Here is a 26,870-nt window from a genome sequence, read left to right as displayed (position 1 = left end):
ACACAGAGTCAAAGACAAATATGGAGTCAGAAATGAAGACCCAGGGAGTGGGAGTCCCCACTGGGTTCAGAAGTTGGCCCTTCCTTCCTGCCAGGGCTGTCAGGCAGGGGGAAACCGTGTGGTCTGCCGCAGTGGGATAACCCACTGGGGTGACCTAGATAGGGCCTTGGGTCCCTCTCTGCCTCCTCCAGCCTGGAGCTGAAAGTGTGTCATGGGGTGACGGGGCTGTTGTTACTCACCCCAGGGCCCCAATACTTGCCAGTGCATGGAAAGCACAGCTGAAGTGCGAACAAGGGGTAAGGACTTTCCATCTCACCCCGGACAGGGCCAGGTGGCCAACAGAGTTTCCTCCTCGAGTTCTCCCTGGTGTCCTCAGGTACCCTCCCCGCCCCAGCTCTCTCTTTCAGTCTCCTCCCTTCACCCCCCAGAGCTGTGTTTTTCCTTGAAGGTAGTGGCTAAAGGGGCCTTCGGGCAACCAGGCAGGCAGCAGGGGAGAAGTGCTAGGCTCTCAGGGATCATTCCTCACTCTGTGCTCCGTCTTCCAGAGCATTGCTTGCCTTCCCCTGTAATGACCCCTGTCACTGATAGAAGGGACCCAAGAGAAAATGCAGTGTGGAGTCTGCTGAGGACTATGTGGCTCTGAGAATAAGGGTGGTTGGAGATGCTTTGCGGTTTGAGATCCCCTTCTTCCACCTTCCAAATGGGCTAAGGTTGGGACAAGTGCATTCGGAGGCAGGAGGTGGGTGGGAACGCCACAGATGGCCTTCTCAGAGAGTAGAGGCCATAGGAATTGATTTGTTTCAAGCAACCAGAAAAAGAATATTTTACCAACACTTCTTTACCAACCCTGAATTAAGACATACTAGCATCTCAGCATCTGTATTTGGCAGCACTAAAGGTTTACATTCTTTATTTTCTTCAGGCTCGAAATCAATTTTCAAACAGTCTCCTACATTTTTCCCACTGCCATGGGGTCCCTGGAGGCCGGGTCCCCAATATCTGGGCTAGGTCACACATTCCAGCCATGCAGTCGCTTTCCCCGGGGCCGCAAGCGGCCCTCACCCCACCATCACAGCCCCAAAGAAGGTCTTCCCTCTCCTGTAGTCCACCATATCGGGGTGACTGATATTGACGTACACCCTCTCGCCCCTCCGGAGCTGCACCAGGCCGCCGAAGCCCACACTCGTGTACCAGAGAGGCCCGTACTCGTGCGTCCGGGACGGGTCCAAGACCGGGGTCACGGTCTCTGCGCCCTCCAGCAGCAGCTCGGGAGTCCCCGGTCCATACGCGCCCCCCGTCCGGTACAGCCGGCTGCGCAGCGTGACCGAGTGGTCAAGGAGGCCCCCGCCGGCAGGGGGCGCCCGACCCCGGTAGCCGACGTGACAGTAGAGGTAATAGAGGCCGTCCTGTGGGAGCGCCAGTCCCTCGGCGCCGGAGAACTGCGTCCCGCTCCTCAAAAACGCCTCTTCTTTCTTGGCCTCCCAGCCTAGCCCCTGCCCCTTCGTCCAAGCACCTGCGGAGAAACGGGCCTGTCGGCTCTCGGGAACCCCATCCCAGAGGAATGATCTAGGCCCGGGACTTCTGGGAGGGTGAGCATGAAGGAGAATGGGCACTTTTAACCCCCTGCAGGGACTTTCAACCTCCCACCCCCCGCCCGAGCCGGGAGTGGGGGATGGTGGGGGGCGAGGGCCGTGGTGCCACCCCTGCAATGATTATGACTAAGGGGACTAATAGCACCAGAGTGTGGGGTACGGGGCGCTGTGGTGGGGAGATCCAGGCCAGGTTTTGCCTGCTCCAGGAGGGAAGCAAGAAGCGAATAGGGGAGAAGGGTTAGGGACAAGCGGTGGTGAAGCAGGTCGGAAACACAGCCCCGCAATAACGGAGCAAAGGGATTCGGGCGGGCAGAACTGCACCCTTGACTATCTATGAGATCCTTACCTATGAGGTGGGCAGCTGGGAGCCTGGAGCTGAAATCTGTTCCTGCCTCTTCCTCTGGCAGCACCTGTGTCCCTGGAAGGGGCGAAGAGTCCACGATTGGGGGCCAGGGTGGCCATCCATGCATGGTCCCCCTGAGAGGACCGGGCGCCAGGGCCCAAGGATGGGGCACCTGGATTCCGGGAGGAAAAGCTCTTCTGGGGATGCAGATGAATGGGAGCTGGGCATCCCTGAAGGGCTGGAGCAGGGGAGGGGGTGATGGTCTGCTCTTACCCAATCGCTGCTGGGCCTGGGCCTGTGCCCCCGGGTCGGCCGTCCCTGTTACCTGGGTGGGTGGGGTCACAGTGCCCAGAGTTCAGTTTTAGCTGATGCCAACCCCACCCCTCCCAACATAAACCCAAGCTCCAGGCCTAGGGTTTTTCCTACCAGTCCCATCCCCAACATACATCTATCTCCCTGGAACGGAGAACAAGCAGAACATGTGTACTTGGGCAGAGACAGAGGCCTGAGTGTGTCTTGGGAAGAGGAGAACAGCCAGCCAGACAGCAAGCAAGGAGCTTGGAGATATCAGAACACAACAGCATCACAGGATCTTGGAAAGAGGGCCAGCAAAGAGACAGACAAGGCATCCCCACCGAGGACAGCCAGGCCAACTGAGCAGGATGGGGCAAGAGGCCCCCCAGGCATAGCCAGAGATAAGTGAGCCTCAGCCACATACAGCCCTCCTAGGGCTGGTTGCAGCTACTCACCTGTCCTCCTTGCTCTTGGGGCACCAAGGCCAGCACAGCCAGGACAGTGATAGGCACAGCCAGCAGCAGGGTCACCAGGGAGGTGGCTCCTGCCACAGCCAGCAGGAGGCAGCCCTTCCCCTGGGGCCTCCTACCCCGGCCCTCTAGCCCCAGTGTCCCCATGGAGACTGAGCCAGGGCCAGGGCAGGGGGGCTTTCATACCTCAGGGGTGGGGCCACCCCCTCCCCATAGACCCACACACCTGGCTGGGACTTTCCGCACACCCCTGCTCCCCTCACCCAGCTTCCTGTTTACCCAGAGCTGGGGTGGGGCAGCTGGATGCCCGGGTTCTCTGAACTGGGGAAGGAGTTGGGGTGAAGAGACAGGCTTGCAGGTTAGAGCTGGAGGGGGGCCTTAGAGATCATCTGGTTCAGCAGGGAGGGAAACTGAGGCCCAGGGGAGGGAAGGCAGCTTACAGAAAGTCAGGCAACAAAGCTGCAATGAGAACACAGAAGTCCAGATTTCCAGGACAGTCTGCATTCTTCTACACCCCGGCGGTGGGTGCTGGAGGAAGGACTGTGTCCATGTCCTTGAGAACTTGAGGGATGGATGGCTGCGTTCCTGAGAAGAAACGCACTGGACCAACCTCTTCCTTCCATTCCCTTGCTCATCCCTAACCCCGAGAGCCTGGTGAGCAGCAGAGTTCAGCCCGTCCACAGAAATAGCAGCTGAAAGGGGCCTCAGCCTCACCACTGACTATCGGCTCGCTGAGGAGGGATGGAAATGAGCATCACCTCCCTTGCTACACAGAGTGTAGACAGGAGAGCGGTGAGGCAAAGCCCCACCTCAAAGAGCCTTGCTGTCTAGCATGAGCCCCATCCATTCAGTAGGTGAGACTAAATGTTTATGAATAAATGAAGAAAGGACAAATGAATGAATGAGCAAAACAAAGCAGCAAGGATCCAACAAGTGGTATGGTAGACAGTGCAGTGGGAGTTACAGGGAGGAAGGACCAGGTCCAAGGAAGTTGGAGGTGGTCCTAAATCATCGCCCCATCTCTGTCATCAAGTAATAATAATAATAATAATAATAATGCTATTATACAAGTAGCAGTTAGCACATGGTTGCCACTGACCTACACACTTTATGCATAGAAATTCTTTTAATCCTGACACAAACCTTAAGAAACTGAGGCACAGAGAGGTTAAGGAACTTCTAGAAGGCCACACAGTAGTGGCAGAGTCAGGATTTGAACCCAGGCTGTCTGCCTCCAGAGCCCTGACCACAAGACAGTTTAAAAGCTGAGTGCTGACTTCAGATTTGTGCATTTTAGTGTATGTAAATCTTGCCTTCCTCAGCCCCCCAAAAAAGAAATGGGGAAACAAAAGCTTGACTCAAGTCAACGATAAGCATGGTAAAAAGGTTTAGAGGCAGGGGTGCCTGGGTGGCTCAGTTGATTGAGCGTCTGACTTTGGCTCGGGTCATGGTCTCACGGTTCATGAGTTCAGCCCTGCATCAGGCTCTCTGCTGTCAACGCAGGGAGCCTGCTTCAGATCCTCTGTCACGTTCTCTCTGCCCCTCCCCTGCTTGCACAACGCGCGCTCACTCTCTCTCAAAAATAAATAAACGTTTAAAAATTAGTTAAATTTAAAAAGGTTTAGAGGTAAAATGTACTGATGTTTGCAACTTTGAAAGGTATCAAAAAATGAGATAGATAGGTATGTAATAAAGCACTATAGAAAATGTCGGTTTTAGAGTCTACGTGGTAGGGATATGTTCACTGTAAAATTGTCTCAATTTTGTTCTGTTTGAGCATTTTAATAATAATAAAATGTGTTAAAATTTTTTCAAAAACAACCCTAAATATTGCCCACCATCCAGCATGGGGAACCTTGTGGGGGGGTGGGGGGAGGGGGAAGAAATGCCAGGAAGTTTCTGAATTTGAAGAAGGAAATGCAAATGCATGTGGACCCAAGCATCAGACATCCTCCTTTTCCTCTTGCCTCCACATGAGGTCCCCAGTCTTCACCCTCCTCAAGAACTGGGTGCGCAGTCCTCCAGCACCCATCTCCCTCTCCATCTCAGTACCACTAAGAGGCCTTCATCCAGGTCTCTGTCCAGAAGTTTTTGGATCACTGCCCTTATTTTTGTGCTCAACCGCAGAATGCTGCCTCCTACAAGAAGTCCACCTAGATTGTCCACACTTCCTTTCCCAACACCGACTCGCCATCAGCTTTCTGTCCTAGACTATCAGCAGTACTCATGTACATCTAGTCTCTCGTCTGTCTACTGGTCTGTCTACCAGCAGGCCGCAGACTCTGGATAAGCCGGGAGAGAGCAGGAGCCCTGGGGAGCAGGGGTGGGGGAGGGGGGAGGGGGAGGGGAGGCAGTCACACCCCACAGTGAGGTGAAGCTGAGGGAAGAGAGTACGGCTTTGAGGTTCCCGGGGCCCTGGAGTCACCTGCTGTCCAGCCTCTGCCTCTGCTCCCTAAAGAATTTAATACAATCCACTTCTGCCCCCACTTCTCTTCGTGGCTACCTCAGGCTCTCTCCTCTCCACGTGTGTTTCTGCTCCCCAATCCAACCACATGCACACCCCCAGCATTCTTCTTGAACCCAGGAGGGTCCCAGTTTCTAGACCCTGGTCAGTGCAGCTGGCTCTGGTGTGAAGTCAGCTACCCCCTCTTTGTCCTCAAACAGGAACCAGTGGTTACGGGGCAGGAAGTGCCTGAGGGGAAGTTATGGGGCCCAGACACTCCTCCATGCCCTACTTCAGCCCTAGCAGTATCTGCCCATGGGAAGTGGCTCTCCACCCGAATTGGGCCCTGCTCTCCTGAGTGGCTCTGGGGCTGGGGGAGCGGCCCCAACTGCCAGGTAGTCCTGGACACCACCCTCCCTGTTTTTCACGGGTCCACACACACACTCAAAACCGTGTTTCCTCCTCCTCCAACAGCCACTCACCAGAACTTAAAACCATCCCGTGCTGGAGAGGCCCCTATGAACTACCCGGTCAGCCGAGGGCAGAGGAATAGGGGTATATGCTGGGGCTGACACAGCTGGCTCTGAACCCCAGCTCTGCCACTTCTGGGCTGGACCTCCTTGTAAGTAAGAGTCTGAACTCAAGCCTGAGGTTCCCCACCAGGGAAACAGGCACCATAGTACCCTACGTTGTGGGGATTCGCAGTGACAAATGGAAAGTGCCCGGTTCAGGGTTGGCACATAAGTGGGGCTCCTCAGCCCTGGAACGATTGTAACAGAGGGCCCCGCACTTCACAGATGAGGAACTTGAGGCACATGACTCTCCCCGGGCCATTTAGGCTAGCAGAGCAGGGACCAGGTTTCCTGACTTCCAGGCCAGTCTTCAGTGCTCGACCTAATGGCACCTTGTAAGGAATGGAAAGAGGGTAAGGTAGCCCTCTGCACAGGGGAGGGTTGTGGGTAAACAGCAGTGTGTGCGTTCATGAGTAGGTGGTCAGAGGACACTCGGTCCAGGTGGGCAGGGGACCTCATGGGGAGGCCCAGAGACGGCACAGATGGCAGTGGGAAGCCTCTGAGGGGCCAGTGGTCATGGGTGTGGGTGAGGTAACAGGTGAGAGGTGGGCACCTCTGGTAGGAGGTGAGATAAACCAGATCCGGATGAAGAATCTGAGTCTGCTTTTCTGCCTCTAACGCTGTTGGATAGGGAAGCTGAGATACCCTCGGCCAACCAGGAGGATGGGGGAAGCTGAAGGGAGAAATGGGTCCCTGATACCTACCCCTTCTCGCCGCAGGTACATGCCTTTACCTATTTGGCAGCAGCCTGGGGCTGGGGGGGCTCCTGCTCCTGGCTGTGGTCGTTCTGTCTGCCTGTCTGTGTCGGCTCCATCGGAAAGGTGAGCCCCAGCCTCACCTCCCTCATTCGCCCACCACAATGCCCCGTGTTGCCCCCACGCACCCCCTCTCCCGCTGCTTTCCCAGAAGGCCCCGTCAATTCCCACACACCCTGGGAGAGGAGGGTGGGAGAGAGGGGAGGACGGTGTCCAAAGAGAGAGGCAGGCGGGCGTTTGGTTTGGGCCATGGGAACCACAGAGATGTCAGCAAGTGAGGCAACACCGCTGGGGTTGGGAGAGTGATGGGGGAAGGGCGGGAGGGGGGGGGCCCTGCTGAGTTTCTTCTTTTCTTCCAGTGAGGAGGCTGGAGAGGAGCTGGGTGAGTCCGGGGGCAGGGGAGTGGGTGATGGGGACGAGCAGGCTGAGGGCTGAGAAGGGAGAGCAAGAGAAGAGAGGGAACACAGGGGCACAAGAGAGCCAGAGACACAGAGAAAAAAGGGGGGGGGGGGGAAAGAGAAATAAGGATGAGAAGAAAAGCAGAGAGAAAGGGTATAGAGAAAGGAAAAGGTAATAAGAAAGGAGAAAGAGTGTGGAAGCAGTGAGAGAGACAGAGAGTGAGAGAGAAAACCAGATGGAGAAGGAGAGAGATGCAGGGGGAGGGAAAAAGAGAGAGAATAATGACAACAGAGATGCAGGGAGGAAGGCAATGAGAGAAATGAGCAGGAGTTTAGGCTGGCAGAGACAGAGGGCAGGGGGCACTGAGGAGGCAATGAGGTACAGCGGGGTGGGCAGCAGCACAAGGAAGGACCCAGGGGAGGGGGCTCCTCCGGTGACCTCCCAGCAGCACCTTCTACCCCCGCCCCAGGCCCAGCTCTCAGAGCAAGAGCTCCACTACGCATCTCTGCTGTCCGTGCCTTGCCGTGAGGGGCCTGGCCTCAGCCAAAGGGAAGGCTCCAAGGAGGACCCCAGCAGTGACTATGCCTGCATTGCCAAGAACTAATCCACCTGAGCTCCCCCAAACGCCTTCCCCCAACCCAGGACTGTGGCCCACCCAGTAAAGACCGTGGTCTCACCACCTTCTGTGCCTTGGGGTTCTCAGTTCAACTCAACTCAGTCCCATTTCAGCATGACCGCCGTCAAAACTTAAGCAAGGTTATCTTCCCACCCACTCTGGGGTCAAGTAGTGATTTCTCGGGTGTTTAGGAACCCAAGCTTCCCTGAAGGCCAGAAAGAGTACATGTGTGAGCCTGGCTGGAATGGGGAGGTGGGGCTAATCCGATCCCATATGCCCCATTTCTCAGGAGAATCAGACCTAGCCCCCTGCACCCCAGAGAGGTGGAGGTGTTGAGTCCTGGATGGTGATGGGAGAGGCTCCAGACACAATTACTGGGAAGGTCGCTCCTTGGACCTTTCCAGGCCAGGCTTGGCAGAAGGGAGAGTTAGGAAGAGTCAGGGGACCCCAGAGAGGGACATTTTTGGGTACCTGGAGAATGGAAAAGGAAAAACATGAGACTCATAAGGAGTTAGTGGTGGGGCAGAGAAGGATTTATTGGGGTCTCTTGAAGAGGGTTGGGATGGCTGAGGTCTCGAATCACTCATCAGAGGCCATCTGAGGAGTGGCAGCATGTTCCCAGGTGACAGTGGCCTGCAGGAGAGACAACAGGGGTTGCCCATTGCCACAGCCCTCCTCTTCCTGGTCTCTGTCTCCCCCTCTTCCAGCTCTCTTCCACCATTGCCCTGGCCCCATTCCTTACATTTGCCTTGGTAATAGATGGTGCTGCCCATGGCCACAGAGATAAAGCTGAAGGCATAGAATGCCGCCCGAAGGAGGAGGACTGTGCTGGCCCCCAGCCAAGGAGGTCCTGAATGTAGGCGGTAGAAGGAAGGGCTTGGTAAGGGGGGGCCTCAGGAAGAAGCATGCACGGGCTCAGGGAGAGACAGAGAGCAGGAGGCCTCAGGGAAAGATTCCCAACTTCCGGGGAGAGGGGCCTCCCACCTCACCTTTTTCTATCACCAGCAGAGTCCCATTCCCTGTTCCAGCACCAAGACCCAGCACCTCCACCCTGCACACGTAGACTCCAGTGTCACAGTCTTGGGTATCCCAGATGTGCAGCTCAGCCTGGTGGTCACAGAGGAAACGGGAAGAGGCAAGAGGGGCCAGGCGGCCCCTGAACTCTGGCGTCTCATTCCTCACTTCCTTCCCTGGGGCCACCTTGTCCCGGTACCACGCGACAGAGCCAATGGCCAGTCTCCCTCTGCTGGCATTGAAGGAGCAGGGCAAGAGGGCAGCAGAGCCCTCCTGGGTACGAATCTCAGGGGGCTGGAACACCCAGAGAACACAGGATCCTGGCAGGCAGAGAGAAGACCCAGAGAAATGCCTCCCCACTTACAGTAAAGAGAAAGGACCAAGAGCTTGCCGTAGAATATCCCAGCTGTGTCCCCAACTCACGGAGGACCCAGAGGGCCAAGCACTTTGGTACCTCATGAAACCCTTTTCTCTCCACCAGGCTAATTTCTTAACATTGCTTATTTAAATAGTTTTTCAGGGGCACCTGGGTGGCTCAGTCACTTGAACATCTAACTTTTGATTTTGATACAGACCCAGGGTCATGGGATGGAGCCCCCACGTCGTGCTCTGTGCTGAGTGTGGAGCCTACTTAAGATTCTCTCTCCCCCCACCTCTCTCTCTCCCTCTGTCCCTCTTCCCCGATCAATCATGCTCTCTCTCTAAAATAAATAAATATTGGCACACCTGGGTGGCTCAGTCAGTTAAGCACCTGACTCTTGGTTTCAGCTCAGGTCATGATCTCACAGTTCGTGAGTTCAACCCCATGCTTGGGATTCTCACTCTATCTCTCTCTCTCTGCCCCTCCCCTGCTCATGCTCTCTCTCTCTCTCTCTCAAAATAAATAAACCTTTAACAAAGTATTTAAAATAAATAAATAATAAAAATTAGTTTTTCAAATTCTTTCTTATACCAACTGTCATCCTTGCCCCCTCCCATCACTCCCCTGCTACATTCACTAGTAGGTTCTTGCTGAAATTTAACCTGTCACATTAAAATTGAAGTTCATTGATGAACGTGGCTCCCTAGTTAACTAATAATTAACTATATTATTCCAGGTATTATTTTCACACCAGTGACATACTATATATAGTACACCACCCTTGCTACTTTGTTTTTTGTTAAAGAGCATTAACTAATTAAGTCTTCTGTGACAACGTGGCTCTAATTGATGAAAATCCCTATCTAACTCATCCAAATTGATGAATTAAACCAATTAGTAAAATCTCCAATTGGATTCTCTAGTTGATGAAATTCACCTGCCATTCTTCTATTTCAGAAGTTCTCAAATTTGAGAGCACATGGGAATCACCCAGAGTGTTTGTTCAAATAGATTCCTGGGCCCTACCCCCAGAGACATTTACTCAGTGGTTTAAGAGTAGGGCCTGAGAATTTGCCCCAGGTTCCCAGCTGATGCTAAAACTTTGGGTCTGGAGTCCACACTGCATGTAGTTAATGGATATGGCTCATAGTTAAAGTCTCTCAGTTAATTAAAATCAGTTTCATTAAGGAACTTCCCTTAGAGTTAATTAGGTCTCCCAAACTCCTAATTACATCTAGACCCTAGATAATAAGACTTGTTTAATAGGCTTATTAAGCTCATCAAATTAAAATTGACCCCTTCAGAAAAAAAATTCACCTCTTCCTTCTTTAAGCCCTTTATACTGGTTCTTTCAACTTTATCTCACTAGGGTGGCAGCTGAGAAGAAAGGGCCTCTGGGATGGAAGCTGGGGAGTGACGCTCCCAGCGGACAACACGGAGACATGGAGGGAATTGTGAACTGGGGGGTGTCCGCGTTGCATCAGCTTTACGGAGGGCCCCACCTGCTCCCAGTTTCCTTTCCTGGCCACTCCCCTCAGGCCTCCAGGTCAGTCTCCCCCCATCCACCCTCCTCCCAGCCGCACACCCCCTCAGGGTTCTGGGAGAAAGCCCTCTCACCTGGATGGACCATGATAACGATGAGCAACAGCATCCGGGGCATGTCAGAGGGTGTTTGTTTCAATTGGCGAGGGGGACCTGAGCGGTAAGCTCTGGGTGGAGAAAGAACAACCTACTACTCGTGGCCAGGGTTGCCAGATGGAGGTGGGGAGCTTCCTATGACACACGGGACTCTCACATCACTTGTCAAAGACCTCAACTGCCTAGGACCTCAGGCATCAAATTCTTGCCTCCCTGAGGAGAGAGGATGCTGCTAATGGCAGTATCTGGGTCACTAGGAGGTAGGGGCAAAACATGGTCAAGTGACCCAAGTGTTTGAGGGCTAGGGTGGGGCTTAGATGGCTAACACGAGAGTGGGTGGGTGAGACCAGGATGTGGTTCCCCTATCTTCTGAGGTTCAAGAAGACCAACGCTTTACTCAGAATAAGGCTCCAGAAACCCTCCTGGGCTCAGAGCTAACCTACTTCCCCTCATCTTGGCTCAGCAGTGCCCAGGCCCATCCCATCTGTTCCCTTTAGGCTGGCCCTCCCCCAAGGCTGCTCTAGAAATTCTATAATGGAGGGGATTAGGAGAAGCAAGTTGATTGGTGGTGGCAGCAGGTGGTTGCTAGGGTCTTTGTTTGGAAGGTTCATTTGCGTAGCAATCAACCTGTTTTACTTAGATTGTGTGGACTTGGGTCGTTTGGCCAAGTGCAAGGGATGGAGAGATTTGTACTCTTTCATATTCAGGTCTCCATTAAAGGAGTATACCTCTCGCTGAGGGCTGCTTTACCCTATTGTGTTCTGCAAGCACTTATCACCCACCAGTAAACCGACTCATTTATTATTTTATTCACTACTTAGCTAGCATTTCTTGAGAAACTACCAAGCGCTCATTACATGAAAAATACTCTTACAGACACGAAGGAAAGACATTGAGTTCATAACTCCAGGGTTATATAGGGAATGGTACAAGAATATACCACACATTCTTGTAAGTGCATTACACACCGAATGAGATAGCACAGCACCTAGAAAAGGAGGGTTACGTATACAATGCTCCTCATGAGACATGGGCACAAAGGGTTAGGGTTAGGGTTAGGGTTAACAACCCTCACCCCACAGTTCTGGCTCCTTTTATATTAATACATCTTCTTCCCTTTGTGTCCCTGTTTCTAGCTCTGTTTCACAATACATTCGTGGATTGCAATTCCCAGTCTTCCCTGCAGTGATCTGGAGTTTTGTCTTGGGGAAACAGTAATCGCATGGTTAAGAATGCTGGCTTGGAGTCAGGCTGGGTTCAAATGCAAAATCCCCAACAAACTAGTTATATGATCTTGAACAAATTATTTAACCTCTCTGAACCACCTGCACAAGAACATAGGCCACATAATCTGGGAAGGACTGACTCGATCTTTCTCCATCAGGAGACTGGCTTCCTCTTCAGGGCCTCTAACCTGAGGGCGTGGAATTGAGGTGTCAAGGCTAGGCAAGGGCTGCCCCCTGGTGGTCATGGAGCCTGGGGAGTCCTGAGACACCCAGAAGTGGTTTTTCTCAAAAGGGCCTGAATTCTAGCTTCCGTCCAGTCCCTTACCTTTCCTCATCCTATCAACAGACCATCTCCACCCCAAAGAGTCAATGTGGAAGAAATGGTTTCTTCTACTCAACTATGATAAGCAACTTGAGGAGGGAGCAGAAATCACCACCAGTGGACTGGGGCTGTAGGGCTGGGAAGCGCCACTGGCCTGAAGATAAAACTCCATACTTCTACAGTACACGCTCAATCACATGGCACTGCTCCATGTCTCAGGACAGTGCGGCTTTGAAGTCAAGTCAGCCTAAGTTGGAGCCCTGGTTCCCCTGCTTACACATCTGTGAATGTGAATAGCATCTGTCAATTTCCAGACTTCACTGTCCTGGATGTTCAGTGTATGTTAGTCCCTAGCCCCTCCCCAGTCTGGGGCTAGGATGACCATGGTTAAGCTCTGCCTGAACTCAAGGGTATCTTGCTCTCTCTACCTCTTTTCTGTACCTAAGATTTCCAATATCCAAAAATGTTGTGGATTCCAAAGATTGTACTTAGATTTTTTTTTTAAGTCCATCTACAATAAATCCTGGTAGAAGTGTAGATTCAAGGACCCTTTTCAATAACTCTGAGACTCTCTAAGGAACTTTAACCTGCAGGACAGGAACTGATGCACTAATCAGCACAAGGATGGAATTTTTCAAAGATACTTTTACCAGGGACTCAAGAGGAAAGCCAATGAATAAAGAAGTTGTGAAGTGGATGTATATACATCTGTGATCTAACTTATTTATTTATTTATTTATTTATTTATTTATTTGAAACCAACTTTTTTTTTTTAAGATTTTATTTTTAAGTAGTCTCTATACCCAACACGGGGCTTGAATTCACAACCCCAAGATCAAGAGTCCATGCTTTACTGACTGAGCCAGCCAGGCACCCCTCTGATCCAGCTTCTTTAACACCTCACTCTAGGCTGCCTTGAGGGTGGCCAGGACCAATTAACAAATAACTCAGAGCTCAGAGCAGGAAAAGAGGTGAAGACACAGAAGGAACTCTGGAATCCTAGCACAGCCACCCCACCTCACCTGGGGTTCCTTCCTGTGTTGGTAGTGGTGAGATGTGGTGGACTTCTCCTCTGGCCCAGTCTTTTTAAACATTTTCAACTAATTCGTGGCCCCCAGGTTCTACTTTCAACCTCTAACCACAGCTACTCTTGAGGTTCCGGCATCGGACCTCACCACCTTCAGTCTCCTTGCCCTCATTGTCTAATCTCCTTCACATTCACCAAGAGCAGGCACCTAACTCTCTAGCTTCCTCTTTGTTCCAGCCTCTGCTATCTCTCTGGGAGACTCAATGTCCATGTAAATGGTATTTGTAAACATTGAGGTGTAATTCTTTGCAGTAAAATGCACAGATCTTAGATGTACAGTTTGATATCCTCTGGCAAATCTACACATCCATGTAAACAGCATTGCAAATGAGATACAGATCATTTCCATCACCCCAGAAAATTCCCCCATGTCTCTTTTCGGTCAATCCCTCTCCCCTCCCAGAACCAACCACTGATTTATACCCCTGTAGATTTATATCCCTATATTATGCCTCTATTCTTGAACTTCATTTAAGTGTAATCATATAGTACACACTCCTGCATATGGCTTCTTTCATTCTGTATAATGTCTGTGAGATTCATTTATTGTTGCATGTATCAGTAGCTTGGTTGTTTTTTTTTTTTAATGCTTATTTATGCATTTTTGAAAGAGAGCAGGAGAGGAGCAGAGAGAAAAGGAGACAGAGAATCCCAAGCAGGCTCCGCGCTGTCAGTGAATAGCCCCATGTGGGGCTCAAACTCATAAACCGTGAGATCAAAACCTGAGCTGAAATGAAGTGTCTGATGTTGGGGCATGTGGGTGGCTCTGTCAGTTAAGCATCTGACTTCAGCTCAGGTCATGATTTCGTGGTCCTTGGGTTAGAGTCCCACATCAGGTTCTGTGCTGACAGCTCAGAGCCTGGAGCCTGCTTCGGGTTATGTGTCTCCCTCTCTCTCTGCCCCTCACCCACTCACTCTCTGTCTCTTGAAAATAAATAAACGTTAAAAAGAGAGAGACAGAGAGAGTCTGATGCTTAGCTGACTGAGTCACCCCGGTGCCCCAGTAGCCTGTTCCTTTTTATTGCCAAGTGGTATTCCATAATACAGATGTACCACAGTTTATTTATCCACTCATCTAATGATGTGCAACTGGGTTGTATGAACATTCTCATATGTCTTGCAAATGATCTTTCAATACACTAATTTCACAGTTGCTCTACCTTGTCTACTCCAACCACCACCTTGATTCTACATGGCCTACACCGTAAATCATGTTACCATGGTTGGAATCTTACCTCCCCTTTCCCAGGGACATAAATCGATCAGGCCTGAGTCCCTCCAGACTCCTGTAACCTATGCATGTGCTTTCACACACAATTCAGCTGTTGGAGACTTCTGAGTTTTTTCTCTTTCACTTTCATTCAACAAATTTTGAGCATCTACCATGGGGCTCACCTAGGCAATCTTGTTGTACGTAGCCAGTTTTTACTACTTCTTATTCCCTGTCAAGTCTCCAGTCTGTATCTCCATCTCCGTCTACACCTTCACCTCAGGCCTCTTTTTTTTTTTTTTTCACATTGTTTAAAATTTATTTTTGATAAACAGAGAGAGACAGAGCACAAGTGGGGAGGGGCAGAGAGAGACGGATACACAGAATCCAAGGCAGGTTCCAGGCTCTGAGCTGTCAGCACAGAGCCCGATGCGGGGCTCGAACTCACAAACCGTGAGATCATGACCTGAGCCAAAGTTGGATGCCTAACCGACTGAGCCACCCAGGTGCCCCTTAGGCCTCTTTCTTGACACCTGAGTCCAGAATATCTACCTGCCCTCTAGATATCTCCTCCAGAGCGTTTCACAGGCATTTCAAAATCATCCGTGTCCACCCAAACTGGGTCAGCTTCCTATATTCCCCATCTCGGTGAATGGAAACACAGTCCACCCCATCACTTAAGGTAAAAACGTGGGATTTATATGGGCACCTGGGTGGCTCAGTCAGTTGAACGTCCGACTTCGGCCCAGGTCATGATCTCACAGTTTGTGGGTTCAAGCCCCACTTCGGGCTGCATGCTGACAGCTCAGAGTCTGGAGCCTGCTTGGGATTCTGTCTCTCTCTCTCTCTGCCCCTCCCTGGCTTGTGCTGTCTCTCAAAAATTAGTAATTAAACATTAAAAAAAAAAACCTGGGATTTGTATTTTTCTACTTTCTCCCTCAGTTCCCCGATCCTATCCATCTCCAAATCCTGTCCATTCTGCCTCTGAAATATCTTGGGTATTTTCCCACCTCTTAATTCTCACTGCTAGTCAAGGCCCTCGTTACCTCAGTACGAAACTAGTACAATTGCTTCTCTAATGGACAGTGTGGTTTCTTCTCAATATCCATTCCACACCTCCCTCTCCAAGCATGGAGGCTCAACCATCCATTCAATAACGCTTTTACTGAGTTCCGTCCACACACCAGACATTCTGTCTTCATCTTCCCTATGTCTTTCTTCATCTCTCCCCTTCTCTTGTATCTCCCACATCTGTGTCCACAACTCCTTCTTCAAACTATCTTTATTCGTATAACTTGTTTCTTCCCTATCTCTCTATCCACACCCTATATCTCTCTACACATCTTTACCCAGCCCCCCTCACCCCTACACACATACATTTGCTTATTCACTAATTCATTCATTCAGCAAATATTTGGTGAGTGCCTACCATGTGCCAGGTACCTATCTCTCCAGTCCTGTCTCTCTCTTCCCCCATTTCTCTCTATATTCTTTCTGTTTCCCCATCTTCCAGCACATCTCTTTCCCCCACCCATCTCACTCTCTTCCCCCCCATTTCTCTCTGGGTGGGGGAATGAGCCAAAGCTGGCAACGCACTCACCTTTTTTCCTCTGGGGACCCATTGCTACCTCTACCAAAAAGCATTCCCTGACTCCACCAGACTGGCTGGGACCACTCCCAGATGCCCTCAGATTCTCAGTACAAGGTTCTTTAAAAAAAAAAAAAAAAATTAACCTACAATATTAAAGGAAAACTTTAACTCACGTCCATCAGAAACTGACAAATCAAACAGGCAAATAATTACTAACAACACAGAAGAGTGAAACTGGATAGTTAACAAGCTTGATCTAGAAGAAATATGTAGGATCCTAGAAAAACTAGAAAATATGTATTTTTTTTTTTAGGTACAACATAGACACTTAGAAAAAAAGAATCAAAATCATATAAACCACAATTGCTGCCCAAAAGCCATGACAATTTAAGAACAATAACAAAGAATATTTATTATATGCTTGGAAATTTTTTTTAATGTTTTTTAATGTACTTTTAAACTTTAGAATCTACCTGTAATGAAAATGTTAAACAAGATATTATAATAGTATTTAAAATATTTGAACTGGGGGCACCTGGGTGGCTGAGTCAGTTAAGTGTCTGATTCTTGATCTTGACATGATCTCAAGGTTCCTGGTTTTGAGCCCCACATCCTGCTTTATGTTGACAGCATGGAGCTTCCTTGGGATTCTGTCTCTCCCTTTCTCTGCCCCTCCCCCACTTGTTTTCTCCCTCTCTCTCTGTCTCTCTCTCTCAAAATAAATAAACTTTTAAAAAATTAAAATAAAATATTTTGAACTGAATGACAGTGAAAACACTGCCTATCTAAACTATGGAATGTAGCTAGAACAATTCATGAAAAAAATAAATGTGTATATTAGGAAGGAAAATTCGAAAGTCATTGAATTGGACAGGTATTTCAAGAAATTAGAAAAAGAGCACAGAACAATCCTAAAAAATTAAGAAAGAAAATAATAAAGATACTTTTAGAAATTAATGAAATAGGGGAGCCTGGGTGGCTCAGTTGCTTAAGCAACTGATTTTGGCTAAGGTAGTGATCTCACACTCGTGAGATAGAAATTGAGCCCACAGTTGCTTAGGATTCTCTCTCTCCCTCTACCCCAGCCCCCACTCACAGTCTCTCTCAAATAAAACAAAATTTTAATATGAAATTTATTGTCAAATTGGTCTCCATACAACACCCAGTGTTCATCCCGACAGGTGCCTTCCTCAATACCCATCACCCACTTTCCCCTCCTCCACTACCCCCCATCAACCCTCAGTTTATTCTCAGTATTTAAGAGTCTCTTATGGTTTGCCTTCAAATAAAAATTTTTAAAAATTAATGAAATATAGGGGCGCCTGGGTGGGTCAGTCGGTTAAGCGTCCGACTTCGGCTCAGGTCATGATCCCGCGGTCGGTGAGTTCGAGCCCCGCGTCAGGCTCTGTGCTGACCGCTCAGAGCCTGGAGCCTGTTTCCGATTATGTCTCCCTCTCTCTCTGCCCCTCCCCCATTCATGCTCTGTCTCTCTCTGTCTCAAAAATAAATAAACGTTAAAAATTAAAAAAAAATTAATGAAATATAGAAGAAAATAGAGGGGTGCCTGGGTTGCTCAGTGGATTGAGCATCCAACTCCTGCTCCGGTCATGATCTCACAGTTCATGGGTTCGAGCCCTGGTCGGGCTCTGTGCTAACAGCACAGAGCCTGCTCCGAATTCTTGGTTTCCCTCTCTCTCTGCCCCTCTGCCACCCCTCTCAAAAATAAAACGAACATTTAAAAAAAGAAAAGAAAAGAAAAAATAGAGCAGAAAAAATATATATATTTACAAAGGCTACTAATATTAAAAAATCTCTGACCAGGGGTGCCTTCGTGGCTCAGTCACTTAAGCGTGACTCTTGATTTCGGGTCAGGTCATGATATCACAGTTTGTGGGTTTGAGCCCAAGCCCTGCATCAGGCCCCAAGATGACAAGACCAAGCCTGCTTGGGATTCTTTCCCTCTCTCTCTGCCCTTTCCACATTTGCGCTCTCTCTCTCTCTTTCAAAATAAATAAATAATAAATAAAAACTTTATAAAAAAAAAATTTAGCCACCAGTGGGGTGCCTGGCTGGCTCAGTCAGAAGAGCATGTGATTCTTAATCTTGGGGTCATGAGTTCGAGCCCCATGTTGAATGTAGAGATTACTTAAATAAACTTAGAAAAAAAATTTAGCCATCAAAAAAAAATCACCAAACCCAGATACTTATGAAACTTCCAAACCAGAGATCATTCCAGTCATATAAAAATTATTCTAGCTGTCAGGAAACAGGAAAAGTTTCTCAACTTAATTCATGAGATTAATGTAATCTTCATACAAAAGCCAGGCAAGGGCAAATTGAGAAAGTAAAATTATAAAACAATTTCACTCATGAATATAGATGCAAGAAAAAAAAAGAACTTAATAAAAATATTTAAAAACCTAAACCAAAATTGAATAAATAATACAAAACAACCTAACCAGTGTTTATCCTAGGAAAGTAATTCACTATTCATGCAATTTCTAATTCTGTTCATGCAATTCATTGCATTAAGAGATTAAGGAGGAAAATCCATCTGACCATCGCAGTCAATACAATAAAAGCGGTTGACAGATTTTGTTCATGATAACTATTCAAATTCTATAAGCAGGAAAAAACCCATTTCACAAGTCATTTATGATTTTTAAAATTATGGGCATCTGGGTGCTCAGTTGGTTAAGCGTCCGACTTTGACTCAGGTCATGATCTCACAGCCCGTGGGTTCGAGTCCTGTGTCGGGCTCTGTGCTGACAGCTCAGAGCCTGGAGCCTGCTTTGGATTCTGTGTCTCCCTCTCTCTGACCCTCCCCTGTTCATGCTCTGTCTCTCTGTCTCAAAAATAAGTAAACATTAAAAAAATTAAAAAAAACAATTATGAATGTATGTCTTTATTCTCCCATGAAATTTAGTGTTCGCTTTTGTTTTTATTTTTTTTAACATTGATTTTTGAGAGACAGAGTGAGAGAGAGCACCAGTGGGGGAGGGGTAGAGAGAGGGGGAGACACAGAATCTGAAGCAGGCTCCAGGCTCTGAGCTGTCAGCACAGAGCCCAACAACAGGCTCCAACTCACTGACTGCGAGATCTTGACCTGAGCTGAAGTCCGACGCTCAACCCACTGAGCCACTAAGGCACCCTAGTGTTCACTTTTGAAATAGTTTTGTATTTTTCTTCTGCGTCTTTCTTCCTGTTCGCATTCATACCCTCTTGTTTTCTATCATCTGTTCTCTGAGTACTTGTATTTCTGATGTGTGTCCTTCCTTCACTGCTAAAAGGCTACACCAAGTTTTGTTGTGTTTCAATTCATGATGGAATTTTGGGTTACAATTTCCACGAGGTTTTGGCCATGTATTTCTGGTGCGTTGTCATCTGTCAGTAAATTGTGTTGCTCTTTTTTTACCTTTTTTCTCATAGCTAATGGAATACAGTCTTTGTTCATTTCTTTTTCTTTTTTTTTTTTCCTTTTTCTTTTTCTAAAGAAACTGTATGTCCAATGTGGGACTTGAACTCAGGACCCTGAGTTCAAGAGTCATGCTCTACCAACTGAGCCAGCCAGGTGCTTTTTTTTTTTTCTTCAAATGTTCATTTCTTTTCGTCACTCATATTTAAATGAGATTGAGTTTTCTCAACTGTTGGCAGGAGTGCCTTGTGAGGGGGGGTGAGGAGAGGGTCCAAGATGGATTTCCAGATTTACAAGTTCAAGGGCTCCTCCACTTTTGCCATAACAGTGGGTTATTTCCTTAAAATTTGGCACCCTTAGGGCGCCTAGGTGGCTCGGTCAGTCAAGCTACTGAGTCTCAGTTTCAGTTTCGGCTCAGGTTGTGATCTCAGGGTTTCCTGAGGTTGAACCCTGCCTCAGGCTCTGCGCTGCCAGTGTGGAGCCCGCTTGGGATTCTCTCTCTCTCTCTCTCTCTCTCTCTGCTCCTCCCCTACTCACGCTGTCTCTGTCTCTCTCAAAATAAATAAATAAACTTAAAAAAATTTTTTTTAATTTGGCACTCCTATACGGCCACTACCTTCTCTGCATCTGAGAGCGTCTCCTAGTTAAGCAAGTGTTTACCCCCAACCTGACGCTTCTTTATTTCCCAGGAGGCCTCACAGGCCGTCATCACCCAAGTGTGCATAATGTTTGGGTGATGCACTTAACATTAAGGAGAATTTGGGGGCACAGTCGGTTGGGTGTCCGACTTTGGCTTAGGTCATGAACTCGTGGTTTGGGAGTTCAAGCCCCTTGTCGGGCTCTGCTCTGATGGTTCTGAGCCTGCTTGGGATTCTCCCTCTCCCTATCTCTCTGTCCCTTCCCCACTTTCTCTCTCTTGCTCTCTCTCTCTCTCTCTCTCTCTCCCTAAATAAATAAATAAACTTTAAATAAATTTTAAAAAATAAAAGAATTTTGCTGGCACTTTCTGATATCTGCCACCTCTGGGTCCCTTTGGGCACTTAGTTATTTTTATTTATTTTTAAAATGTTTATTTATTTATACTGAGAGAGAGAGAAAGAACACACTTGTGAGCGAGAGAGCAGGGGAGCGGCAGAGAGGCAGAGAGAAAATCCCAAGCGGCTCCGTCCGCACTGTCAGCGCAGGAGCTGACATTCTCCCTCCTTTAAAACATTCTCTCTCCACCTTTTACCAATACTCGAGTCCATTTAATCAGCCCTGCGCTCAGGTTTTCCTTCTCCGGGTGATGCCCTTCCTCCCAGGAAGGAGTATTTGTTTTTTTCAGAGCTGTCACTTGGACCCTCCTTCTCTCCCTAATCTTCCCTGACACGTTGCTGGGGACTGCCTCTGCCTTTTCAGTGTGGAATTTGGGCACACGTACTCATAATTTGGAGTCTGTAGGTGTGTCGGGTGTCCTAGTTTCAGTGAAAATGTAGTGTGTGTGTGTGTGTGTGTGTGTGCGTGTGTGTGAGTGTGTGAGACACCAATCTCCTTATCGCTCTGTATGGTTTCCAGGAGACAAGAGGTGAAATTTAGGAGTAAACTGCTGCTGTGCTCCCCTCAAAGCCCTACAAGGAGGCTTTTTAGAAAAGAAAAGTCTTTCAGTAAGGCCGAGGTTTTCACCTGGCTTCAAGCATCTTGTTAAGCCCCTGGGTCTGGTGCACACGCCAGGAAACCCTTTTACCCATTGACAGTGAGAAACAGAGCTGCAGAAATCCATTTCTCCCCAGACCCTCACACTCCCTCCATACAGACGTGTGCACACGGCATCAGTCAGAGTCTGGGGGAAAACAGGAAACAGCACCCTCAAATTAGGTTGAGGAGCTCATTTATTTACAAAGCTGTGAGTGGGGTAGAGGGGAATCACAAGGGATATTACCACCCCAGGTTCAAAGGAATGAGGGAAGAAAAAGATTACGGCAGAGATTCTAACTCATTTTGTACCGCAGATGTCTTTGGCATTCTGGTAAAGCATAAAATAAAAAATATATAACAAAGTAAACCCATTATAGTTACAAAAATATTAATTAAAAGTTGCAATAGAGGGGCGCCTGGCTGGATCAGGTGGATGAGCATGTGACTCTCGATCTCCGGATTGTGAATTCAAGCCCCACCTTGGGTTAGAGATTACTAAAACTAAATAAATAAATAAATAAATAAATAAATAAATAAAATCTTCAAAAATAAAAGTTGTGGGGCATCTGGGTGGCTCATTCGGTTAAGTGTCTGACTCTTGATTCCGGGTAAGGTCATAATCTCAAAGTTCCTGAGTTCAAGCACCGAGTTGGGCTCTGCGCTGACAGTGCGGAGCCTGCAGGCAATTCTCTCTCTCCCTCTCTCTCTGCTCCTCCCCCACTCTCTTTCTCTCTCAAACTAAACACTTTTTTAAAAGTTGCAATCGGGGTGCCTGGGTGGCTCTGTCACTTAAGCTTCCGACTTTGGCTCAGGCCATGATCTCACAGTCCATGAATTGGAGTCCCACGTCTGGCTCTGTGTTGACAGCTCAGAGCCTGGATCCTACTTCAGATTCTGTGTCTCCCTCTCTCTCTGCCCCTCCCTTGCTCACGCTCTGTCTCTCTCTCTCTCAAAATAAATAAAGATTTTTTTTTAAATTTTTTATTTATTTATTTTTTTTTTCAACGTTTATTTATTTTTGGGACAGAGAGAGACAGAGCATGAACGGGGGAGGGGCAGAGAGAGAGGGAGACACAGAATCGGAAACAGGCTCCAGGCTCTGAGCCATCAGCCCAGAGCCCGACGCGGGGCTCGAACTCACGGACCGCGAGATCGTGACCTGGCTGAAGTCGGACGCTTAACCGACTGCGCCACCCAGGCGCCCCTTTAATTTTTAATAAAAAAAATAAAAAGTTGCAATAGGATAAATCATGCGGTTATTTACTGCCACACTAAATAAAAGACATTTGTAATTTTTTAATTTTTATGTTTGTTTATTTTTAACAAAAGTGCTTGTCTTTAATTTTTTTTAATGTTTCTTTATTTTTAAAAATTTTTTTAACGTTTTATTTATTTTTGAGACAGGGAGAGACAGAACATGAACAGGGGAGGGTCAGAGAGAGGGAGATACAGAATCTGAAACAGGCTCCAGGCTCTGAGCTATCAGCACAGATACCGACGCAGGGCTCGAACTCACGGACCACGAGATCATGACCTGAGCCGAAGTCGGCCGCTTAACCGACTGAGCCACCCAGGCGCCCCAAATGTTTATTTATTTTTTGAGAGAGAGAGACAGCGTGTGAGCAGGGGAGGGGCAGAGAGAAAGGGAGACACAGAATTCCAAGCAGGCTTCAGGCTCTGGGCTCTGGGCTGTCAGCATAGAGCCAGACGCAGGGCTTCAACTCATGAACTGTGAGATCATGACCTGAGCCGAAGTTGGATGCTTAACCAACCAAGCCACCCAGGCGCCCCTTATTATTTTTAGAGAGAGAGCAAGTGAATGGAAGTGACGGACAGGGAGAGAGAGAATCTTAAGCAAAGTCCACACTCAGTGCAGAGCCCCATGCAGGGTTAGATCTCACAACTCTGGGGTCAGGACCTGGGCCAAAATCAAGAGTTGGAAGCTCAAGTGACTGAGCCACAAATGCACCCCTAAAAGACAAGACATTTGTTTTTTATTTATTTAAAAATATGTTTTTAATGTTTATTTATTTTTGAGAGAGAGAGAGAGAGAGCATGAGCGGGGGAGAGGCAGAGAAAGGAGACACAGAATCCGAAGCAGGCTCTCCAGGCTCTGAGCTGTCAGCACAGAGCACATCGTGGGGCTTGAACTCACAAACCGTGATCATGACCTGAGCCAAAATCAAGATGTTGGGACACTTAACCAGCTGAGCCACCCAGGCGCCCCTTAAATAAGAACTTTAAACTGTGGAGGTGCCTAGCCGGTTCAGTCGGTAGAATATGGGAGTTTTGAAGTTGGGGTCATGAGTTTGAGCCGCAAATGGGTGTAGAGATTACTTAAATAAACTTTTAAAAAGTAAATAAATATGGGCGCCTAAGTGGCTCAGTCAGTTAAATGTCCGACTTTGTCTCAGGTCGTGATCTTGCGGTTTGTGAGTTGGAGCCCCGCATTGGGCTCTGTGCTGACAGCTCGGAGCTTGGAGCCTGCTTCGGATTCTGTGTCTCCCTCTCTCAACCCCTCCACTGCTTGCACTCCGTCTCTCGCACAGTCTCAAAAATAAATTAACATTAAAAAATAAATTAAATTAAATAAACAAACTTACAAAGAACTTTAAACTGTGATGTGGTTTTTGACAAGGCAATACATGTAATGTGCCAGGCTCTCCATCAGCCAAAACTGGCTAGAAGCCAGAGGTGCCCTTGGTGTGGTCTGTACAGGTCAGTTTCCTGGGGCAGAGAGCAGTGTGGGACAGGGAGAGCGGAGGGACAAACAGAAGACTTCCAGCACACACACACACACAGACAAGTTTTCTGGCCAGTATATTTTTTGTCCTGTAAGCACACTCCGTGGAGCCTAATTCTAAGCAGCAGTTACCCAGGAGAGCACGGAATCATAACAAGGGCCCTTAGCAACACAGTGCTAGTTTCATATGGGATTCTAATCTCATGGGGTTCTAGTGGGTCGTTTCTTTTTTTTTTTTTTAATTTTTCATGTTTACTTATTTTTGAGAGAGAGAGAGAGAGAGAGAGAGAGAGCGTGCGCGCGAGCAGGGGAGGGACACAGAGAGAGGGAGACACAGAATCCAAAGCAGGCTCCAGGCTCTGAGCTGTCAGCACAGAGCCCAACACAGGACTCGAACCCACAAACTGTGAGATCATGACCTGAGCCTAAGTCGGGGCTTAACTGACTGAGCCACCCAGGTGCCCCATCTAATGGGTCATTTCCTGAGCCAGCTCAGCATCATCTCCCTGACTCCTTGGCTGGACACTCTGGCCTCAGTGACTCCTCCTTTTTTTCTTCTTCCAAGGCTGACCTCTAAACCAAGCTTAAGCTAAGTTGACACCTCCAGCCTGGGTTCAGCAAGCCTTGCAGGCTTGGGCACCTCTGTTGCTTTGGGGCAGTGGCTCTCTTGAGGGTGTATCAGCATCACCCGAGGCACTTGTTAAAAAGCTAGTGTGTTAGGACCACTCCCCACTGTTTCTGATTCAGTAGGTCTGCGCTGAGGCCCAACAAAGGGCATTTCTAACTTGCTTCTATGTTAATGCTGGTGGAAGGGCCACTCACTGAGAGCCACTATCTTAAGGGGATTCTGCACATCTCAGCTCAGTTCTAGATCTTGCAGCCTGTCAGAGAGCTATCTACTTCCCCTATGTCCAAGTTCTCGTGGATTCCTTGCAGCAGGCCCCTAAATGCACCCCTACAGCTATTTCCCACCTGTGCCCAGAAGCCCCACCTTCCCTTTACCCCTACCTACTATGAGCTAGTCTTCTCTGCAGTTGAGAGGGCAGCGCTCTGAGCTGGGGTGGGAGATGTCTTCTTGCATGTCTGTTGTTCACAGGCTTTCCCCACAGCTGTGTTCTGGCTGGGATTTGTTCTCTACCCTTTTGCCCTTCAAAAGAGTCTTTCTCTTCACTTTTGTCCCACGTCAGAGCAGGGACACTTTATCCCCAGACATTTCTCTGAGCATCTAAGCTCTATCCCACTGTGGTAGTCTGCCAAACCATCCTTGATGGAAAGAACAGTCTAGAAGGCAGTCACACCCTAAATACAGACCAGAGTCTTCCCAATGGCCTATAAAGCCCTACACAATCTGGCCGTCTCCCCTCACACACCTGGCTCCAGCTACACTGGCCATCCTGCTGCTTCATGAATACTCCAGATAGCCAGACATATTCTCACCTCAGGACCTTTGCACTTGCTGTGCCCTCTGCCTGAAATGCTCCTCTCCCATATAGCCACAGGGCTTATTTCCATAGCTCCTTGAAATCTTTGCTCAAATATCATTTTCTCAGAGAAGCCTTCCTGATCACCCTATTTAATACTACAGTCCACCACAGCACTTCCTGTCCCCCTTCCCTACTTTGTTTTTCCGCATAGGTTCCTGCCACCTTTAATGATTATCGTTTCTAAAATTTTTTATTTTTAGGTAATCTCTATACCCAACATGGGGCTCAAACTCACAACCCGGAGATCAAGAGTCACATTCTCCACTGACTGAGCCAGCCAGATGCCTCTAATATATTTAATTATTTATTTTTAAAATTTTTTAAGCTTATTTATTTTTGAGAGACTGAGACAGAGCACAATCAGGGGAGGGGCAGAGACAGAGAGGGAGACACAGAACCAAAGCAGGCTCCAGGCTCTGAACTGTCAGCACAGAGCCTGATGCGGGGCTCAAATTCACTAACCACGAGACCATGACCTGAGCCGAAGTCGGATGCTTAACCTACTGAGTCGCTCAGGTCCCCTAATATATTTATTTTTATTGTCTGTCTGCCGCAATTACACTGTCCATGAGGACAAGAACTGACATTTGTTTGGTTCACTGAGCTAGCATATAGTAAGTACTTGATAAATATTTGTTGAATAAATGTATGAATAAGGAAATGAATTCCCCCCACTAGGCGCTGAGACCTGAGTGCAGGGTTGCAGCTTTCTCTGAAGGGTTAGAGGCAGGTGCAATAAAGGGAAGTCAAAAAGTCAGAGTTCACCCCAGCATCTCCCCTGACCTGCATGGGTCAGGGAGAGGGCAGTGAGAAGTAAATACTCCCGGCTGCAGAAAGGGAAATAAGGTGGAAGGAAGAGGAGAAGGAAAGGTGTCTCCATCAATGCTGGGGCAGGGTGGGTAGAGCTCTGGGTGGGGAGTTTGAACAAAATGTCTCAGTGAGGGGAATGCGCTATCCTCCCCTCCCCTAGAAGCAACTACCCATACAGCAAAAAAAGGAAAGCATATATATGTAGTGAAGACATTTATTAGAGGTTACTTATCCACTCTCTTGAACCCACGGTGACTGGCATCCCCCCACACGCACACACACATCCCTAATGTTGGCTTCACCTCCTGGCTCTTGTGCCTACAAATGCTGTCTCTCTCAGTAACACTTTCAGTTCCTCCAAAGAATCCACTTAAATTCTCAAATTCCTGAGCTCTGTAGATTTCACTAAATATTTCAAAGAAGATAAGATGAGTGGGTTACAGTGCACATCCTAAAGTGAACAAATAAAACTCATTTGGGGGCACCTGGGTGGCTCAGTCAGTTAAGCGTCCAACTTCGGCTCAGGTCATGATCTTGTGGTCTGTGGGTTCAAGCCCCGCGTGGGGCTCTGTGCTGACAGCTCGGAGCCTGGAGTCTGTTTCAGATTCTGTGTCTCCCTCTCTCTCTGACATTCCCCCACTCAAGCTTTGTCTGTCTGTCTGTCTGTCTGTCTCTGTCTTTCAAAAATAAATGATAAAGATTTAAAAAAAAAACTCATTTGTTAGACATTTCCACATTTCCAAGTGCCTCCGTGGAACTGCCAGACCAGAGAGTGAAGCTTCTCTCCCTTTCTGATCCCTCATATCTTGCA

General features: G+C 48.3%; 3 protein-coding genes across 8 annotated transcripts; 1 reads left to right on the top strand and 2 right to left on the bottom strand.

The window, feature by feature from the left end:
* Positions 1-878: 878 nt before the first annotated feature.
* On the bottom strand, positions 879-4,161 carry LTB (lymphotoxin beta). 3 transcript variants are annotated; one of them, XM_047101597.1, is made up of 4 exons: positions 2,685-3,511; positions 2,209-2,260; positions 1,939-2,010; positions 879-1,513 (listed from the first exon to the last, which is right to left on the bottom strand). In XM_047101597.1, exons 1-4 carry the CDS (start codon positions 2,844-2,846, stop codon positions 1,059-1,061), a joined length of 741 nt encoding a protein of 246 aa, XP_046957553.1. In that variant the 5' UTR covers positions 2,847-3,511; the 3' UTR covers positions 879-1,058. The 3 variants fall into 3 exon arrangements, with proteins under 3 accessions (XP_046957553.1, XP_046957552.1, XP_046957554.1); XM_047101596.1 differs by having other exon boundaries at positions 1,939-2,260; positions 2,685-4,122; XM_047101598.1 differs by lacking the exon at positions 2,209-2,260 and having other exon boundaries at positions 1,425-1,513; positions 2,685-4,161.
* A 1,800-nt stretch (positions 4,162-5,961) lies between these two features.
* On the top strand, positions 5,962-7,547 carry LST1 (leukocyte specific transcript 1). 2 transcript variants are annotated; one of them, XM_047101604.1, is made up of 4 exons: positions 5,962-6,067; positions 6,434-6,535; positions 6,829-6,851; positions 7,338-7,547. In XM_047101604.1, exons 1-4 carry the CDS (start codon positions 6,040-6,042, stop codon positions 7,470-7,472), a joined length of 288 nt encoding a protein of 95 aa, XP_046957560.1. In that variant the 5' UTR covers positions 5,962-6,039; the 3' UTR covers positions 7,473-7,547. The 2 variants fall into 2 exon arrangements, with proteins under 2 accessions (XP_046957560.1, XP_046957559.1); XM_047101603.1 differs by having other exon boundaries at positions 7,317-7,547.
* Positions 7,091-10,754, bottom strand: NCR3 (natural cytotoxicity triggering receptor 3). Of its 3 annotated transcripts, XM_047101601.1 has the most exons (4): positions 10,477-10,752; positions 8,474-8,818; positions 8,227-8,334; positions 7,996-8,117 (listed from the first exon to the last, which is right to left on the bottom strand). In XM_047101601.1, exons 1-4 carry the CDS (start codon positions 10,517-10,519, stop codon positions 8,071-8,073), a joined length of 543 nt encoding a protein of 180 aa, XP_046957557.1. In that variant the 5' UTR covers positions 10,520-10,752; the 3' UTR covers positions 7,996-8,070. The 3 variants fall into 3 exon arrangements, with proteins under 3 accessions (XP_046957556.1, XP_046957557.1, XP_046957558.1); XM_047101600.1 differs by having other exon boundaries at positions 7,091-8,334; positions 10,477-10,753; XM_047101602.1 differs by lacking the exon at positions 8,227-8,334 and having other exon boundaries at positions 10,477-10,754.
* Positions 10,755-26,870: the final 16,116 nt, after the last annotated feature.

The sequence above is a fragment of the Lynx rufus genome, unplaced genomic scaffold (assembly GCF_022079265.1).
Source record: "Lynx rufus isolate CCGP_SWC_20201006 ecotype Redwood Valley unplaced genomic scaffold, mLynRuf1.p SCAF_6, whole genome shotgun sequence".
In the NCBI taxonomy this organism is placed as follows: Eukaryota; Metazoa; Chordata; class Mammalia; order Carnivora; family Felidae; genus Lynx; species Lynx rufus.
The sequence above is the reverse complement of the archived record's forward strand: the minus strand, read 5'-3'. Positions and strand labels throughout refer to the sequence as shown.

What these genes read in the sequence shown, in the direction of transcription:
- LTB (XM_047101596.1), bottom strand. Translation starts at nt 2,846, where the DNA reads ATGGGGACACTGGGGCTAGAGGGCCGGGGTAGGAGGCCCCAGGGGAAG. An exon ending in CCCAAGAGCAAGGAGGACAG is followed by an intron (nt 2,261 to 2,684) that starts GTGAGTAGCTGC and finishes CCACCCACCCAG; the next exon opens with GTAACAGGGACGGCCGACCC. An exon ending in CCCAGCTGCCCACCTCATAG is followed by an intron (nt 1,514 to 1,938) that starts GTAAGGATCTCA and finishes GTTTCTCCGCAG; the next exon opens with GTGCTTGGACGAAGGGGCAG.
- LST1 (XM_047101603.1), top strand. Translation starts at nt 6,040, where the DNA reads ATGGCACCTTGTAAGGAATGGAAAGAGG. An exon ending in TTGTAAGGAATGGAAAGAGG is followed by an intron (nt 6,068 to 6,433) that starts GTAAGGTAGCCC and finishes TTCTCGCCGCAG; the next exon opens with GTACATGCCTTTACCTATTT. An exon ending in GTGTCGGCTCCATCGGAAAG is followed by an intron (nt 6,536 to 6,828) that starts GTGAGCCCCAGC and finishes CTTTTCTTCCAG; the next exon opens with TGAGGAGGCTGGAGAGGAGC.
- NCR3 (XM_047101600.1), bottom strand. Translation starts at nt 10,519, where the DNA reads ATGCCCCGGATGCTGTTGCTCATCGTTATCATGGTCCATCCAG. An exon ending in CGTTATCATGGTCCATCCAG is followed by an intron (nt 8,819 to 10,476) that starts GTGAGAGGGCTT and finishes TCTGCCTGCCAG; the next exon opens with GATCCTGTGTTCTCTGGGTG. An exon ending in TCTGCTGGTGATAGAAAAAG is followed by an intron (nt 8,335 to 8,473) that starts GTGAGGTGGGAG and finishes GCCTACATTCAG; the next exon opens with GACCTCCTTGGCTGGGGGCC.